Genomic DNA, 13,990 nt, shown 5'->3' with positions numbered 1-13,990 from the left:
CGGGCCTCCATGTGCCTTAGCATATCTTCTAGGAGGATCTGTTCCATGATCTTCCCAGGCACAGAGGTGAGGCTGACAGGTCAGTAGTTCCCAGGGTCTTCCTTTCTACCCTTTTTGAAAAGGGGCACAACGTTTCCCTTTTTCCAGTCACTGCGGACTTCCCCTGACTGCCATGACTTTTCAAATGTCATGGATATTTTCAAATTATCCTGATAGATGAAGGAATGGAGATGAGCTGTGTGGTATTAGCAAAGGAAGTGGGGCACCCAAGACAAAAGCCCGCTGTTAGTGCTCTGTTGCAGCATGTGGAAGTGGACTGTGGGTTGCCTCCCACCCCGCAGGTACTTAGCTACTGGGAAGTGCAGGTCTTTAATGTTACTCGTCTTACTGCTGCTATGTTAAAGTCAAATAAGTAGTTCTGGGTTTGTTTGAATTGCATGCACTGTGCTGTCAGCTTTAGGTGTTTTTGTGACACTGCTTCTAGAAATGTGGATATTGGGCAAAGCCAGCATGAAGCAAAGGATCATTTTAAAACGTAACCTCCAAGTTACCAAACATCTTGGCCTTATAAAGGAAAGCATGATTATTTTGTCTGTTTTCCCTTTTGAGAAATGGATATATGTGGTTTTTGTTTTGATTAAACTGAAGGATGCTGTAAGCTCAAACTTAAACTATGCTGTAATGAGCAGACTTCTGCCTGTACGTAGTTCACTTGTGAAGTCTTCTGTGACTGTTTTCTTCTTCAATATCTGTAGCTTCTTTCTCTGTTATGAAGGATCAGATTCCCTGATCTGGTGAAAACCAATGGAGATTTTAAATGATGAAGTGGAATAACATAACTATTTTGTTGACTGAAACTGTAGACCTCTATCAGAAAAGGGCACCATGTTTGTCTAGAAATAAACTAACCAAAGTTTCACTTCAGTTTTTGTGATACCTTTTTTGCAGCTACAATCACTTCCAAATATAGTTTGAGTAATGGTGAAAATCAGGTTTTAATGGTTAGGCTGCCAAGGCTAGTAACTAATTTTAATAGTATCTCATAACCAATGAAGAAGATTCAGCTTTGACAGTTTTTCTTTCTAAAACAATTCTAACATTTTATAATATGTAGGTAGTAAATAGGTGGTAATGCACAAGTGTAATGGATCCACGCATTTGCTCTTGCTCTGATATGGAAGGAACATTTAGCGTTTACACTGTTCTAGTGTGTTTCTTAATGAGAGTTGCAGAGAGTATAAATATATGGATGTCATCTCCCAGGTACTACTCTGTTTTATTTATGAATTGTCTCCATTGTTGTCAGCTTTCCTTCTTGCATGAGGGTTCCAGTGGTGATTGCTGGTTATAAATAGTGGTGAAAAATCCTGGGAGCTAGTAGGTGGAGCAGGAAACTGCTCAAGGCATGGAGCTTACTTTGCATATAAACAAGAAGACTCTGTTGAGCTGTTCTCACTACCCCGGGTTGCAGTCCCATTGGCCTTTCCCAGTCCTTGTCCTAGTCAGTACACACAGAGTGTAGGCTCCTGCCATGACAGTTAACTTCCCTTTGTATTCCAGAGCAAGAAGATACCAAGATCACCAGTATTCAGTTTTGTTGAGCTGACCTCCTCTGAAGGGTAAATCTAGATTATCCTGGCACTGCAGCATTAATCTCAGATGTTTTGTTTCAAGGCATTTTAAAATATGTCATGGTTCATATTTCAGCAGTTGTCAGTGAGGTAGACCTAACACCAGGTTGCCAGCTATCTTGTTTTAAAAGACCAAGACTAGGAGCCTCTGTGCTCGTACCGCGCTGAACTGGTGAACTCAGTTATGCAAATAGTAACACAGCAGACTTTGGTTCTTTAGGGCTCTTAATATTTCCTTCTCTCCTTCTGAAGTGGTGGCATTGGTTGTACCTGCTTGATTTGCCTCCTGTGTGGACACCAGCAGGGCTATTTTTATGATCAGTATTTTGCTTCCTCTATATAACATACAGCAGGACAAAAGGACCTAAATTAAAAATTACAAACCCTGAGTGTCTTATGCAATGGCCTGTGGTTTAGCTGCTCTACATTGACCTTTGTTACAAGTTTAACGCTTACTGTATGAGTAGTATTTTTTCTGTTTGTTAAATAGGAGATGGATTTAGCACTTTCTCCCCTCTTCAGCTGCTATGCAAGAAAACAAATAGGTTCATTAGAATTTGGCTGTACACATGTGTACGTTCTGGCAAGCTGACTTCTCGTTATTGCTTCAAGTCTTGCACTAGCTTCTGAATTGAAACTTCTAATTTAGGAACTAGAACCTGTAATGGGGTTCTGTTGGGCAGAAGCTATTTGTACTTTAGAGTGGTGGCTTTGAAATCTCTTTGGGGGAAGCTTTGGAAAATGGAAGGTAGACAGACCCACTGCAGTGTGGTTTCTGGATTGCCGTCAGTGCTCTGCAGGGACTGCACTGTCTGCTCTGCCCCAGAGTTACAAAGAAGGGAAGGAGTCAACTACTAGAAAGTAGATTGTGCTGGTAGCTGTGCTGGAGATTGGTTATTGCTGCTTCTGAAGCACTCAGCACTTTGCCTCTTTACGAATACCTACCTATATCAAAGAGCCTTGGTTTTAATAGCTTTATTTGTGGAATTACACAGGCTAATGTGAGATAAGACCAGAGTCTATTATGCTTAATGTATGTGGCAACATGGAGTTACGAACTTCATCTTTGCAGAGCTGCTGTTGCTAGTAGGTTAGTTCTGCATGCTCATTTTCTCTTGTCTTATAGGTACTTCTCATCTGAGAAGGGCAGGCTTATTACTGACCCAGTTCCACACTGAAAGCTTAAAAGAATCAGTCACTGAATCATGACAGATGAACTAATGCCATACATATTGTTTCTCGATTTTTCCACAGACTTTACATGGGGAATATTAATCCAGTTAATTTTTTCTTTATGTAAAGTGGATAGAGATGGAGAGCCATATGGAGAGCGCATGTCCATCTAGATTGAAGTGCCATGTGGTAGAATTATATTTGTTTTCACAAACATTTGACTAGAGTAATTGTTTACTTGGAAAAGCACTATTATGAAAACATTTTACTGCACTACACCTCATTGCTCTTATTGGACATGAGGTATAGCTATAAATATTGCAGAAAATGTAAATGGTTGTGTGAAAAATAATTCCAACTTTGTAGGGAGCAGCAATGCTTTGGACTGCTGTTAAATCAATTTCTCTCTCTGTTTCTCCTACCCTTTCCCTTTCTTCTCCTAGGTGCATTTTACCTGGTATTTGAATATATGGACCATGACTTGATGGGACTGCTGGAATCTGGTTTGGTTCATTTTAATGAAAATCATATTAAGTCATTTATGAGACAGCTGATGGAGGGCTTGGCCTATTGCCATAAGAAGAACTTTTTGCACAGAGATATCAAATGTTCAAATATTCTACTAAATAATAGGTATGGATCTTACTTCAAGTGTGTAAAAAATTCTATTTTAATATCTTTAAATCTTTCTTTTAATCTCCACAGTTCACCTGCTTTAAATCATTGGCAAAACTTTTTTTTTAGATTGCCTAGTTTCTTTAAAATCGATTGTAAATCTGCTAATGTTACTCCTTAACACTGGACCCTGCAATTGTTTGTTAAACTTATCTGTGTTAAAATAGCAGGATCAAAACTTGGATCTTTTAGGTCAGAGTGTGTGTGGGGAATTATCTGAGTTCAAATATATTAAAACAGATTTTTAGGAAATAAACGTTTGACGTGTATTCTTTTTGTAATCTCATTTCAAGATGAAGTGTGGCTTGACTGGTTCTTTGTGATATAATTCTGAGGTCCTCGTCTTCATCAGTCAGGATAATACTTTAAAAGAATATTTGATCAGGCATGTTCAAACATGCTTTGGCTTGCAGTTATAGCCATAATCAAATGGGGAGGAGAGTTTTTTTTCTTACTACTTTCACCGCTTGTAATTACAAATATTAGTAAACATGCTTTTGTTCAGTGTCCAACAGCAGCAAATAAAAAGCCTGTGTGAAGATAGCAGTTGACTTCAATACAGAGCTGTTGTTCATCAAATCCAGCAGTACTAAAACCAGGGAGCAACTGTTAAGAGCAAGGCTTATAACAGCAAAAAGGGTATATTGATAGAGCAGGCAGACAGCTTCTGGGATTTATTGACACAGGAGATTTTCAGGGTGGTGTCAGGAGATTCAAAAAGGGATGAGATAGATTCATGGACTGGGTCATTAACGCCTGCTAAGGAGACAGGAATACCTGTTTTAGTGTCCTTAACACAGTGATTGTGAGTGGTGGTTATGTACAAGGAAGATGAGCCCCAAAGTGAGCAGGTTCACATGTTCTCCATAAGCATCTGCTTAGCTGTCCTTGGAGAGATATTACTGAGCAAAATGGATCAAGGCTCTCTTTTGGTAGGGCCCTAGTTTTGTCCCAGCTTTCTCCAAATTAAATTTTCCATTTTTTCCTCCTTTTTTTTCTTATGACGAACTAACATTAGACTCTTTTCAGCTCTGGATCCCACCACAGTCTTTCCAGATGATGATACAGACTCTTAAATTAAGAGTTGTTCACATGCCTCCACATCACTCACTGTGCCCACCCACCTCATCTTGCTCGCCTGCTGATCTCCAGTGGTGATGCTGTCTCTGCGCTCCTTTGGGAGCTCAGCAGCTGAGGTGTAACCTGACAGTGGAGAAGAGCGCGTTATGGTAGAGGTGGAGCTTTCTGCTGTGCTGTGCTCTCTCCAACCCAGGGTACAGGCTTTTTTTCCCCTAGCATGTTTTTTGAGCGTCATTTGACGTTTCCACTGGAAGGATAAAAAGGTGATAGCTGATCTGAATAGTTTTAAACCAATGTTTCTAAAAGCCTATTATCAGTTACAGCCTGAAGCCAAACACATGGATTATATATCTTTTAGATATGCAAATTAAATACCTTTGCTCAAAACATTGTTAATCTTCCACAAATAGGGTCTCTGAGGAATAAACATGTAAATTTGAGGGGAATGTTTCTTTGCTTATAGTGGTTCTCCAAGTGTTGCAGCAATTCCAAGCACACATCTGAAGGGATAAAAGGAATTGAAACTATAACCTGTGTACTTTGTTATCACAAAATGGTCATTCTTACACATATCAGCCAGTCTTGCGCTGATTTGATAGAATAAAATTTATTTGATAATGACATTTGCACATATTTTAAAGTGACAGGAGTTTTAAAGGCTCGAACAAAAAGCCCGTGTAACATTCCAGCATTCACTTTATGTATTAGAGAAGCTTGCAGATAGCTTTCTGTTTAAATCATCCAGGCTTTACAGATGATGGGGGCTTCTGGTTATTGAGCAGTGCCTTTTAGCCGTGAAAAATGCCAGGCAAGAGCTCTGTGTCTTCTACTCTTCCCCTCGTATGTGGGAGAACTCTGGAAGGGGTTAGAGGTTGTGTCGCTCAGCAAGTTGGCTGTGGCAAAAATAGAAGCCCTCATCTGGTCGGTCACCCTGATTTAAAGGCTGTATTTAAACTTTACAAGAGCAGAACAGGACTTTGACGGCTTCCTAGAAGGAAGTATGACTACTGATAGTTTTTTGTTGTGCAAATGCTTATGCTAGCAGTAAGGAATGAGAAGATACCAGTTTCTTCTCTCATTTTTTTTCTGCAGAGTTGATGGTTTGAATACTTTATAGCATACACCTAAATTTTGACTAACATCTGGTGATATAAATGCCATTTGATGAGCGTACCTAATTTTGCTTACTTGTCTTTGATATTCAGTGAGTTAGCGTATTTGTTTACTGAAGAGATGCATAGATTGTCAAGCGTTGTCTCCTCATTGACGTGGTTTGGTGAAGATCAGTTGCAGCTGCCACAATCTCAAACTTTACCTGATTTTTGGGGAGGAAATCTAACAGGCTTAACCACTAAATAATTCTTTGCTTTTTCCACCAGAGGGCAGATAAAGCTTGCAGATTTTGGGCTTGCTCGGCTGTACAACTCTGAAGAAAGGTAAGGTATAACTATACTGTGGAAAAGTGTTCAGAAGTTTAATCTTTTTGCATAACTCTTAAGTATTATGAGGGCCAGAAGACTGTTTTTTTTAGAGGAGATGTTACTATATTGTAATACAAAGAATTGCTTAGGAAATGGAAAGAAGTGCGTGTTGTCTTACACTGCATAAAACCACAAAACTGCCTTTGTGCAAGTGTATTGCTTTTTCAAGTGCTTTGGATAAACAGCTGTAGAGAGTGGCCATATATTGATTGGAATTGAAGAGTTGCAGTCCTGAGTAGGTTGCATGAATATGTAGGTTTTTACTATTAGTTTCTTGTCCTGTAAACCTGAAGTATATTTTGTCTGTTGGCATACCTAGGAAAAGTTTGTTTAGGAAAAGCCGATGTTTTTTTGATGACACAAATTAGTATGCAGTTTCTTTTCAAAAAGCATTACTTTTGTGTAAGATTTAACATTACATTTGAAGAGGTTCATTGTATTCTTTAGGCAGTCAGTACTGTTGAATCTGCTGGAAACAGAGATACAAGTTTAAATAAAAGTTATTCTGAAACTTCTTGCGACTTGTGCTTCTGTTGTTCTTGGCTTTGTTATGCTTGTACTCTAGGAAGCAGGTGCACAGTTTTTATGATTAAGGACTTCGAGATTTATATTGTAATGTCATGTGTTTGTCATGTGGAACTGGATTTTCAAAATCCAGGCTGAATGTTTATGAACACTAGTATGTACATTGGGTGGTTGGATATAGAGACTATTAGATACTTGAGCTTAGTTTGATTTCTACATGCATAATTTGGGAAATAATATCCATAATGTTAGCTTTATGAGTTTATTAGTTTCTCACAGAGCTCTGAACTTGTTGTTGAACCTGATAGCATTAGTTTCACTATCTTCTGAGCTGTTATTTCAGGAACATATGCTTATGTACAGTTATGAAAACTGTTGAGTATAGTAGCAGGGTAACATAATCCTAAGCAGCTGCTGGGTAATTGATTGGTTTTTTGGAAGTACTTATAATAAAAGGGAGTGATGCCATCCTACCTTCTTAACGTGCACCAAACTGACTTAATTTTTTTTTCTCTGATTTACCCTGGGGGTTTTTTAATGTCTGTTTTTAAATTAATTTAAATTTTGCTTGTAAAACTTAACTGTTCATTAAGAATTGAATGAATGAAAGTTCAGTGTCTTTATAGTGCAAATAACAGATTTTACTGTACTTCAAACAGCAACATTGTTATGCCATTATACACAAATGAAACCAAGATTAAAATGTAATTATGGTAGCTAATAGAATTGCCAGTTGAACTTGGGAGGATAATTAGAAACTTGTTAGTAGATTTTTGACTTTTGTAATTAATTTTTTTTCAGAGTAGCTTCTGACCTGCAGTAACAGACATAATTAATGTATACCAACAACTTTATAATAGCTGCTGCTTTAAATTAATATATTTTACATTTGTTTTAATGTTGTTTAGAATTGTATACTTTTCAAAAGGGTACAGAATTTAGTAGGAGCATAATGATGAGGAAATAAAAAATTAATTTTAAGTAAATTCCCATCAGTTGTTGTAGTTGTGCTCCTTTAAATGTTATTCTGGTGTATTTAATATGTTTGGAGTAGGAGATACGACAGATTGCATAAGAAAACATATGTTTGAATAGAAAGCACCGTACACTAATACATAAGTGGTGTATCTGTAGAAAAAGTCCATACCATGTAAACATTTTATAGAGGAATGCTTGCTTCAGGGATAAATGTGATAAATGATGGGATTGTTTCAAAAACATAGTACATTTTAAAAATGAATTGGGGATTTTCTTAATGAAAAAAAGACTTGGGTGATTTTGCAGAAGTGATACCTGTACCACTGAGTATGTTATAAGAGCTGGTTAGACTTTGTACTATGGTTGTTCAAACTCCGCACTTAACGTTACTGTGCTTTCTGTTTGGAGCTACCTAGTGTTGGTAAGAGTGAATTATTAAAACTGAAAGAATTTTGGGATCACTTTTAAGACGCTCTGATTGAAACAAGACCGAAACCTAACATATGTTTTCTGCGTTCAATTCTGAACCGCTGATGCTGTATCTCAGCCTGTCCACAAAAAATGTGTGTCTAAGATAGTGGAAATCCTTGCCTTAGTGTGAGGATAGAAAGGATTATTTCCAGTGACCAAAACTTCTGGTTAAAGCTGTAGAGAATTAAAGATGTTGTAAAATATAGGATGATGTTGTAAGCTTTCCAGGCTTTGGAATCAAAATTGTTGAAGGACGCAGTGCAAGAAGAAGGCTTTGTCTCTTCTGCCTCTGCTTACAGAGGGGAAAGTGACTTTTTTTTCTTCTTTTCAAAATGCTTTTAGAGGTCCTATATTCAGTATTCTGATAATCAATAGTTGCCCAGAAATTGCTGGTTTTATCTAAGCAAGTCCTTCTCCTGAAATAACTAGCAACATAATAAATATACATTATTGCTATCTGAATAGTAACTGAGATATGGGATTCACAGAACATCAAGATGGCTATGTGATTAGTATTTATATCTTCAATCTGTCCTTTGATAGCCTTGATCAGACAGTTGCTTTTGGTTTTGTGCAGTTGCAGCTTTGCAGGACTAAAATTAGGAAGAGGGAGTTGAAGGTTGTACTGTGCTTAAACAGCACCACAGAAGTAAAGTCCTCAAAATACCAGTTTTTCAGGAATGAGATCGTAGTAAAATGATAGTCCTCTCTTTTTCCTCCCCCCAACAGCCGACCATATACCAACAAAGTTATTACCTTATGGTATCGGCCTCCTGAACTTCTGCTTGGAGAAGAAAGATACACGCCAGCTATTGATGTCTGGAGCTGTGGGTAAGAGTTTGGTACTGAAGCGTAGCAAGCATAAACAGAAGCCAAAAAAAAATCTTAAGTGTTTCTATCAATCTGTATGGAAAGCCATAATGATGGAGTTGTGCAAAACTGTTTTACAGCTGCATCCTGGGTGAACTTTTTACAAAAAAGCCAATATTTCAAGCAAATCAAGAACTTGCTCAACTGGAACTTATAAGGTAACTTGCAAACACTACCACATAGTAGGTGCCTCAAACTCTCAGGTTTCTTTTGTTAGTGTTAAAATTGGAGATAACGCACTGCAAACATTTACAGGTGCTTAGTTATCACCCTGAGTGAGATGTTAGTGGTTTTGAGGGACATGTGAAGTGAGTGACTTGTTGTTGGACACAGAGAAGGAATTTTTGTGAGTATGCTGTGGTCCTAGCAATGTACAGCTGAATAGTGAGAGGGTTTTTCATAGAGCAGCTGGAGTTGCCTATTCCGGAAGTTGTAAAGAGAGAGTAGACAAAATGCCCATTATTTTTTAAGATGATGTTACAACTTCCTTGCAGCAAATCAAAGCAAAAACTGACGATAATGACAAGTGGGATTTGGAAGGAGTAGGTGCTTGGCATGCTATTGGCCTTGAATTCTTGTTTCAGGCCTTCCACCTACACACCCGAGCTTTATTATTTTTTGTGGGAATATTTCTCTTCCCTTACAAACTGCCACACACTTCATGGAGGTAAAAATTCTGTTTCTTTCCTTAACTCAATAAATCGTAGAATGATATGTATATAACTCAGTGGAACCAGAGCATCTTTTTTTTTTCCTTTATTCAGCAAGCAAAATTTACTCTTGATTCTGATATCATTAATGACCTCGTAAGTGAGGAGAGTTCCTCTTCCTAGAAACAAGGGGAAAAGAGGGTGAGTCTTATAGAACTTACAGAACCTGAACAGTAGTCAACATTATTTTAAAATTTAAATTAATAAAAAATACTACGAAGCTATATATTGAGATTTTTTCAAAACAGACTAAACAGTAGCGTGTTTCTGTGCAACGTGTTATTAGCTGGCCTGGATAAATGAAGTTTTTAGGAGGTGTGAAACATATCAGTGGTCATTCTCAGTGTAAGGAGAACTAAACTCGTGAGTTGGGAGATTTTTGCTTTTGAGCACTAGATGGCATTGAAGCATGTCACAGTGCGGTTATTTAAGTTTTTTCTCTCTGTGTTGTACCTCTGGTACGGCAAACTAAAATTTTGCAACGTCCTTTTCCTGCTGGAAGCACCTGTTTGTACCTCCTTTTTCCTCTTCACTGGTGCTATGCATTCTTGGCTGTTTAAATGTAACACATCGATTTTATCAACATCTCTGCCACCATCATATTACAGTCAACAATTCTACATTTATCCTTTTTAACTTAATGTTCAAAGATAGAGCTGAAGTAAATTCTGACAGGACAAGATAGATTTATTATTTTTCTTTTCCCTCCTGAAAGTTACATATCCCAACCAGCGTAAAGTCAGATTGGTTTGCATAGCATACGAGGCATAACTAATGGATCATTAGGTCTCTTACACTAACCATTTAAATCTAATAAATGGGAGGGGTGAACTAGGGAAATGTATTCCCAAAATGTTCTTTTATGACTGCCTGGATCAGAGTTTGAAACCTTGCGAGTACAGTAAAATGCCTCTTCAGTTCTTCTGCTCAGAAGTGGGATGTTGGTCAGCCTGTGCTTAGCCAGCCTCGGTTGGACAAAATGGGTGGGGATGGGGAGGGAGGAATAAGACCATGGGCAACTCCACTTGCGGAGACAGGTGAGGGTTGAGGCATAAAACTTGAGTTAAAAATGTACAGGTTTTCTAGTGGTCGGGTCTTGCTTCTGCCCTTAGGCCTTACTGAGATTTCCCCCCCCCCCCCCCCCCAATGCCTTCCGTGTCAACAAAATTCTCAGTGAAAAGTGTTTTTCAGCCATTTGGTGTATCTTTCTTCGCTGGCTAAGGAAATAAAAGTTAATTAGCACTCTAAACCTGTGCTGTCCAGTTCTCAAAGTCAGATGCCTGGAGTACTGTCCAGACATTGCTGGTTGTTTTTCAAAACGCTTGTGTGGGGGGTGCATGGGGTAGGGTGAGGCAGAAACAGAGGACTTTGTAAAGTAAGTTTAGTCTTTGCAGGGCGATGACCTTCGTAGACAATTCACCATTACTTAATGTTGTTGGGCATTGGACAGTAGAGAAATTTAACCTAAAAAAACCTGAACATTAAAATTAAAAATTATTTTTGTATTCACTGTGCATGCAAGAATAAAATGACAGTTGTGCTCACTTGTGGTTTGGGATCTCATACACTTTTTTTCCCTTCTTTTTGGTACAGCCGAATTTGCGGGAGTCCTTGTCCAGCAGTGTGGCCTGATGTTATAAAATTAGCGTATTTCAACACAATGAAACCAAAGAAGCAGTATCGTCGAAAATTGAGAGAAGAGTTTGCTTTGTAAGGATGAAGAATTAGTTTACTCAACTGTAGTAGCATTAAGTTTTCCTGGAGACTTTATGAACTTCACTGTTTTCTGAGAATGAACATAGATTAAGTGTAAAGTAAAAGGACTTTAGGTTCTTATCCTTCCTGTTATAGCCACAGAGTTTGTATTAACCCTTCTTTAATAGGAGCTTGAAGAAGAGGGAAGAAGGCCCTAAAATTTCAGCCACCTGTCAGCTTTCACCTAAGGAAACATTTGTTTTCCATGATTGGTACACCTGCTTGTTGTCCTTGTCCAAAAAACAGCTCAGAGCACTTAATTGTTTTTTATTAGGACAACTGGCTACAGCTAAGTGTGTAGTCTCGTTTACATTAGTCTTTTGGGTCATAAATTCATTCAACACAGAGGAGTTACCTGAACCATGTATTTTAAAGTACTACCATTGGACTAGTTTTGTGCAAATATCACACGTGAAACTTATGGAAAACAGCTGTAAGCTTATTTTAAAGGGTTTGTTCCCCTCCTTCAGTTACTGCAGGTTGCAGGAGAAACGTAGCATCGTCCTGTTCTTACTAATGAGACATATCTTTAAAGCAAAGGAATTATTGTCCATGGACCAATCAAAACTGCAACTCTCCAGGTGGTAAATCCCAAAGTGTAAAGTAATAATATAGTCTTGGATTAAGAAGGTGGGGTGTTTTTTTTTTTTTTTTTGTAAGAACAATGTTTCAAGCAGTTAAACCACACAAAGCAAAGAAAGCTTGGGTTATAAGCTTGCACAGGTAATAAAAGATGCAGTTTATCTCTGCCTCTTACTACCAAGCTCGAGTTGTTAGTGGGTTTTGTTAGGGTGTAAGTTATCCGAGGGCTTGATGATCAGTTATTTGGAATGGATGTGTTTAATAAAAATTTTCATGGAAATGTGATTCAAAATAAAAATGTGATGCTTTTCTCCGTTTTGCTCTTTTGTAGCATCCCACCAGCTGCATTAGATTTATTTGATTATATGCTTGCTCTGGATCCAAGCAAGCGCTGCACAGCTGAACAAGCTCTTCAGTGTGAGTTTCTGCGAGATGTGGAACCATCTAAAATGCCTCCTCCAGAGTAAGTAATTTCTTTGGTAATGCTCCTTACCTCTGTGAAATGGGAACATGCACTGATTTCACCAAGCTCATTGTGTTTCAGTTAAAGTAGATGGTAGCAGAACAAAAATGTTGATACGTACAGTTGTTTAATGGTGATTCTGCACTAAAATGGTTGTGCAGCTGGGTGACTCTTACACCATGATAGCAGTTGTGAGGATCTGAAAACTGTTTTGTTTGTTATTCCTAGAACTAGTTACTGAGCTAGTAACTGTAAAAAAAATACTCTTATATGAATTTTTCTAATGTTGAAAAAAAAAACATCATTTCCCTTTTATCTCTGTTTATCAGTGTCTACTTTTTCCAAAAGGGTTTTGAGGTCCTCCATGAATCTGAATTACCTTCTTTATTGGTGGAATGACACTGGGTACAGAATTCTGCAAAGGCACCTGAGAGTTAAAGGGAAATACCGTAAATTGTTTCCTGTGCAGATGAGATTCTTGGTTTTACAGGCAGAAGTGAAATACTTAGTGCAGGGTTTTTCCTGTTGGTTTCCCTGAGAGGAAGTATGTGGGGGGATGGCAAGGCTCGACCGAATTGCTTGTTGTAGAAAATCCATTTTAAGCTTAGCACACGGTGTCCTTGACAGAACAAGGAATTTAACAAATCAATTCTGCGGTTAGCAAGAATGTGAAAAACAGGTTGCAGCTGGAGAAGAATGAGGGAGTATGGGCGGAGTTGACATTTAGCTGGCTAGCCAATAATGAGCTCTAACTTTGCAATATGTAGTAGCTAATTAATCACTCTATAAATTGTGTAACCAAACTGTAATAAACGAAGCTTGCTTATCACTCACATTGAGTCGGCTGCATTCTTCCGCCGTCTCTCCAGGACAGCAACCCTCGGGGTAGAACTTCGCCCCGACAGAAGTATATTGCAATGTCCAGTAGGGTTTTTGCAGTGACTTAATGTCATTTTAATCAGTACAAATCGTATTGGAACAGGCCCTGAGGAAAACAATGAAAAGGTATTACAGAATCTGCAGGTTTCATTCTTCCCTCAAGATAGCTATTGGAACAAAGAACATTTAATGTTGTTTGAATAAATTGTACCTTCAAAGCAGCCTGTACTGACTTCTTTTTAATTAGATACCAACTGGGAAAAATGTTGAGTTTTATCTAAGAATTTTATTTTAAAAACTTCTGAGACTTGCCTGCTACATACACTCAGTTGTTACCAATGCTCCCAATACATGAGGCTAAGAGGTTTCATTGCCTGAATATGACGATATATATCACTGTCTGAATATCAGTAATCAGCAATCTTGGGCTATTCACTGAAATCTTAGAACCACTTGTGAAGCACGTTGCTTATGTATTTTGAAGTAAGTGAATGAGAGGAAACTTGAGGGGTTTTTTTTTCAGGAGCTTGGTAATGCATCCATTCTAGAAGCTGATATATGGAAATTCAAAACAAACTAGTTGTTGGTGTCGTTTGAAAAGTTAAAAGGAACCACACTCACTTCTGACAGTGTGCACAGGAAAGTGTTGACTGTTCCCTTGAAAGGCTGAAGTTCTGCTTTGGGAATAAACAGCTGCTCGTTCAAAGAAAGTGACAG

General features: G+C 38.2%; 1 protein-coding gene across 6 annotated transcripts in view; it reads left to right on the top strand.

Moving 5' to 3' along the window:
* The window catches only part of CDK13 (cyclin dependent kinase 13), a 50,796-nt gene that overhangs the window by 25,839 nt on the left and 10,967 nt on the right, over positions 1-13,990 (top strand). For all 6 annotated transcript variants that reach the window (XR_012763708.1, XR_012763707.1, XR_012763706.1 and 3 more), the window contains exons 6-11: positions 3,248-3,437; positions 5,939-5,995; positions 8,744-8,845; positions 8,965-9,042; positions 11,188-11,304; positions 12,263-12,394. Coding sequence is in view for 3 of the 6 variants with exons in the window: in XM_075418591.1 (XP_075274706.1) it covers positions 3,248-3,437; positions 5,939-5,995; positions 8,744-8,845; positions 8,965-9,042; positions 11,188-11,304; positions 12,263-12,394 (676 nt within the window). In the remaining 3 variants the exon portion in view is untranslated. The remainder of the gene's footprint in view (positions 1-3,247; positions 3,438-5,938; positions 5,996-8,743; positions 8,846-8,964; positions 9,043-11,187; positions 11,305-12,262; positions 12,395-13,990) is intronic.

The sequence above is a fragment of the Opisthocomus hoazin genome, chromosome 4 (genome assembly GCF_030867145.1).
Source record: "Opisthocomus hoazin isolate bOpiHoa1 chromosome 4, bOpiHoa1.hap1, whole genome shotgun sequence".
In the NCBI taxonomy this organism is placed as follows: Eukaryota; Metazoa; Chordata; class Aves; order Opisthocomiformes; family Opisthocomidae; genus Opisthocomus; species Opisthocomus hoazin.
The sequence above is the reverse complement of the archived record's forward strand: the minus strand, read 5'-3'. Positions and strand labels throughout refer to the sequence as shown.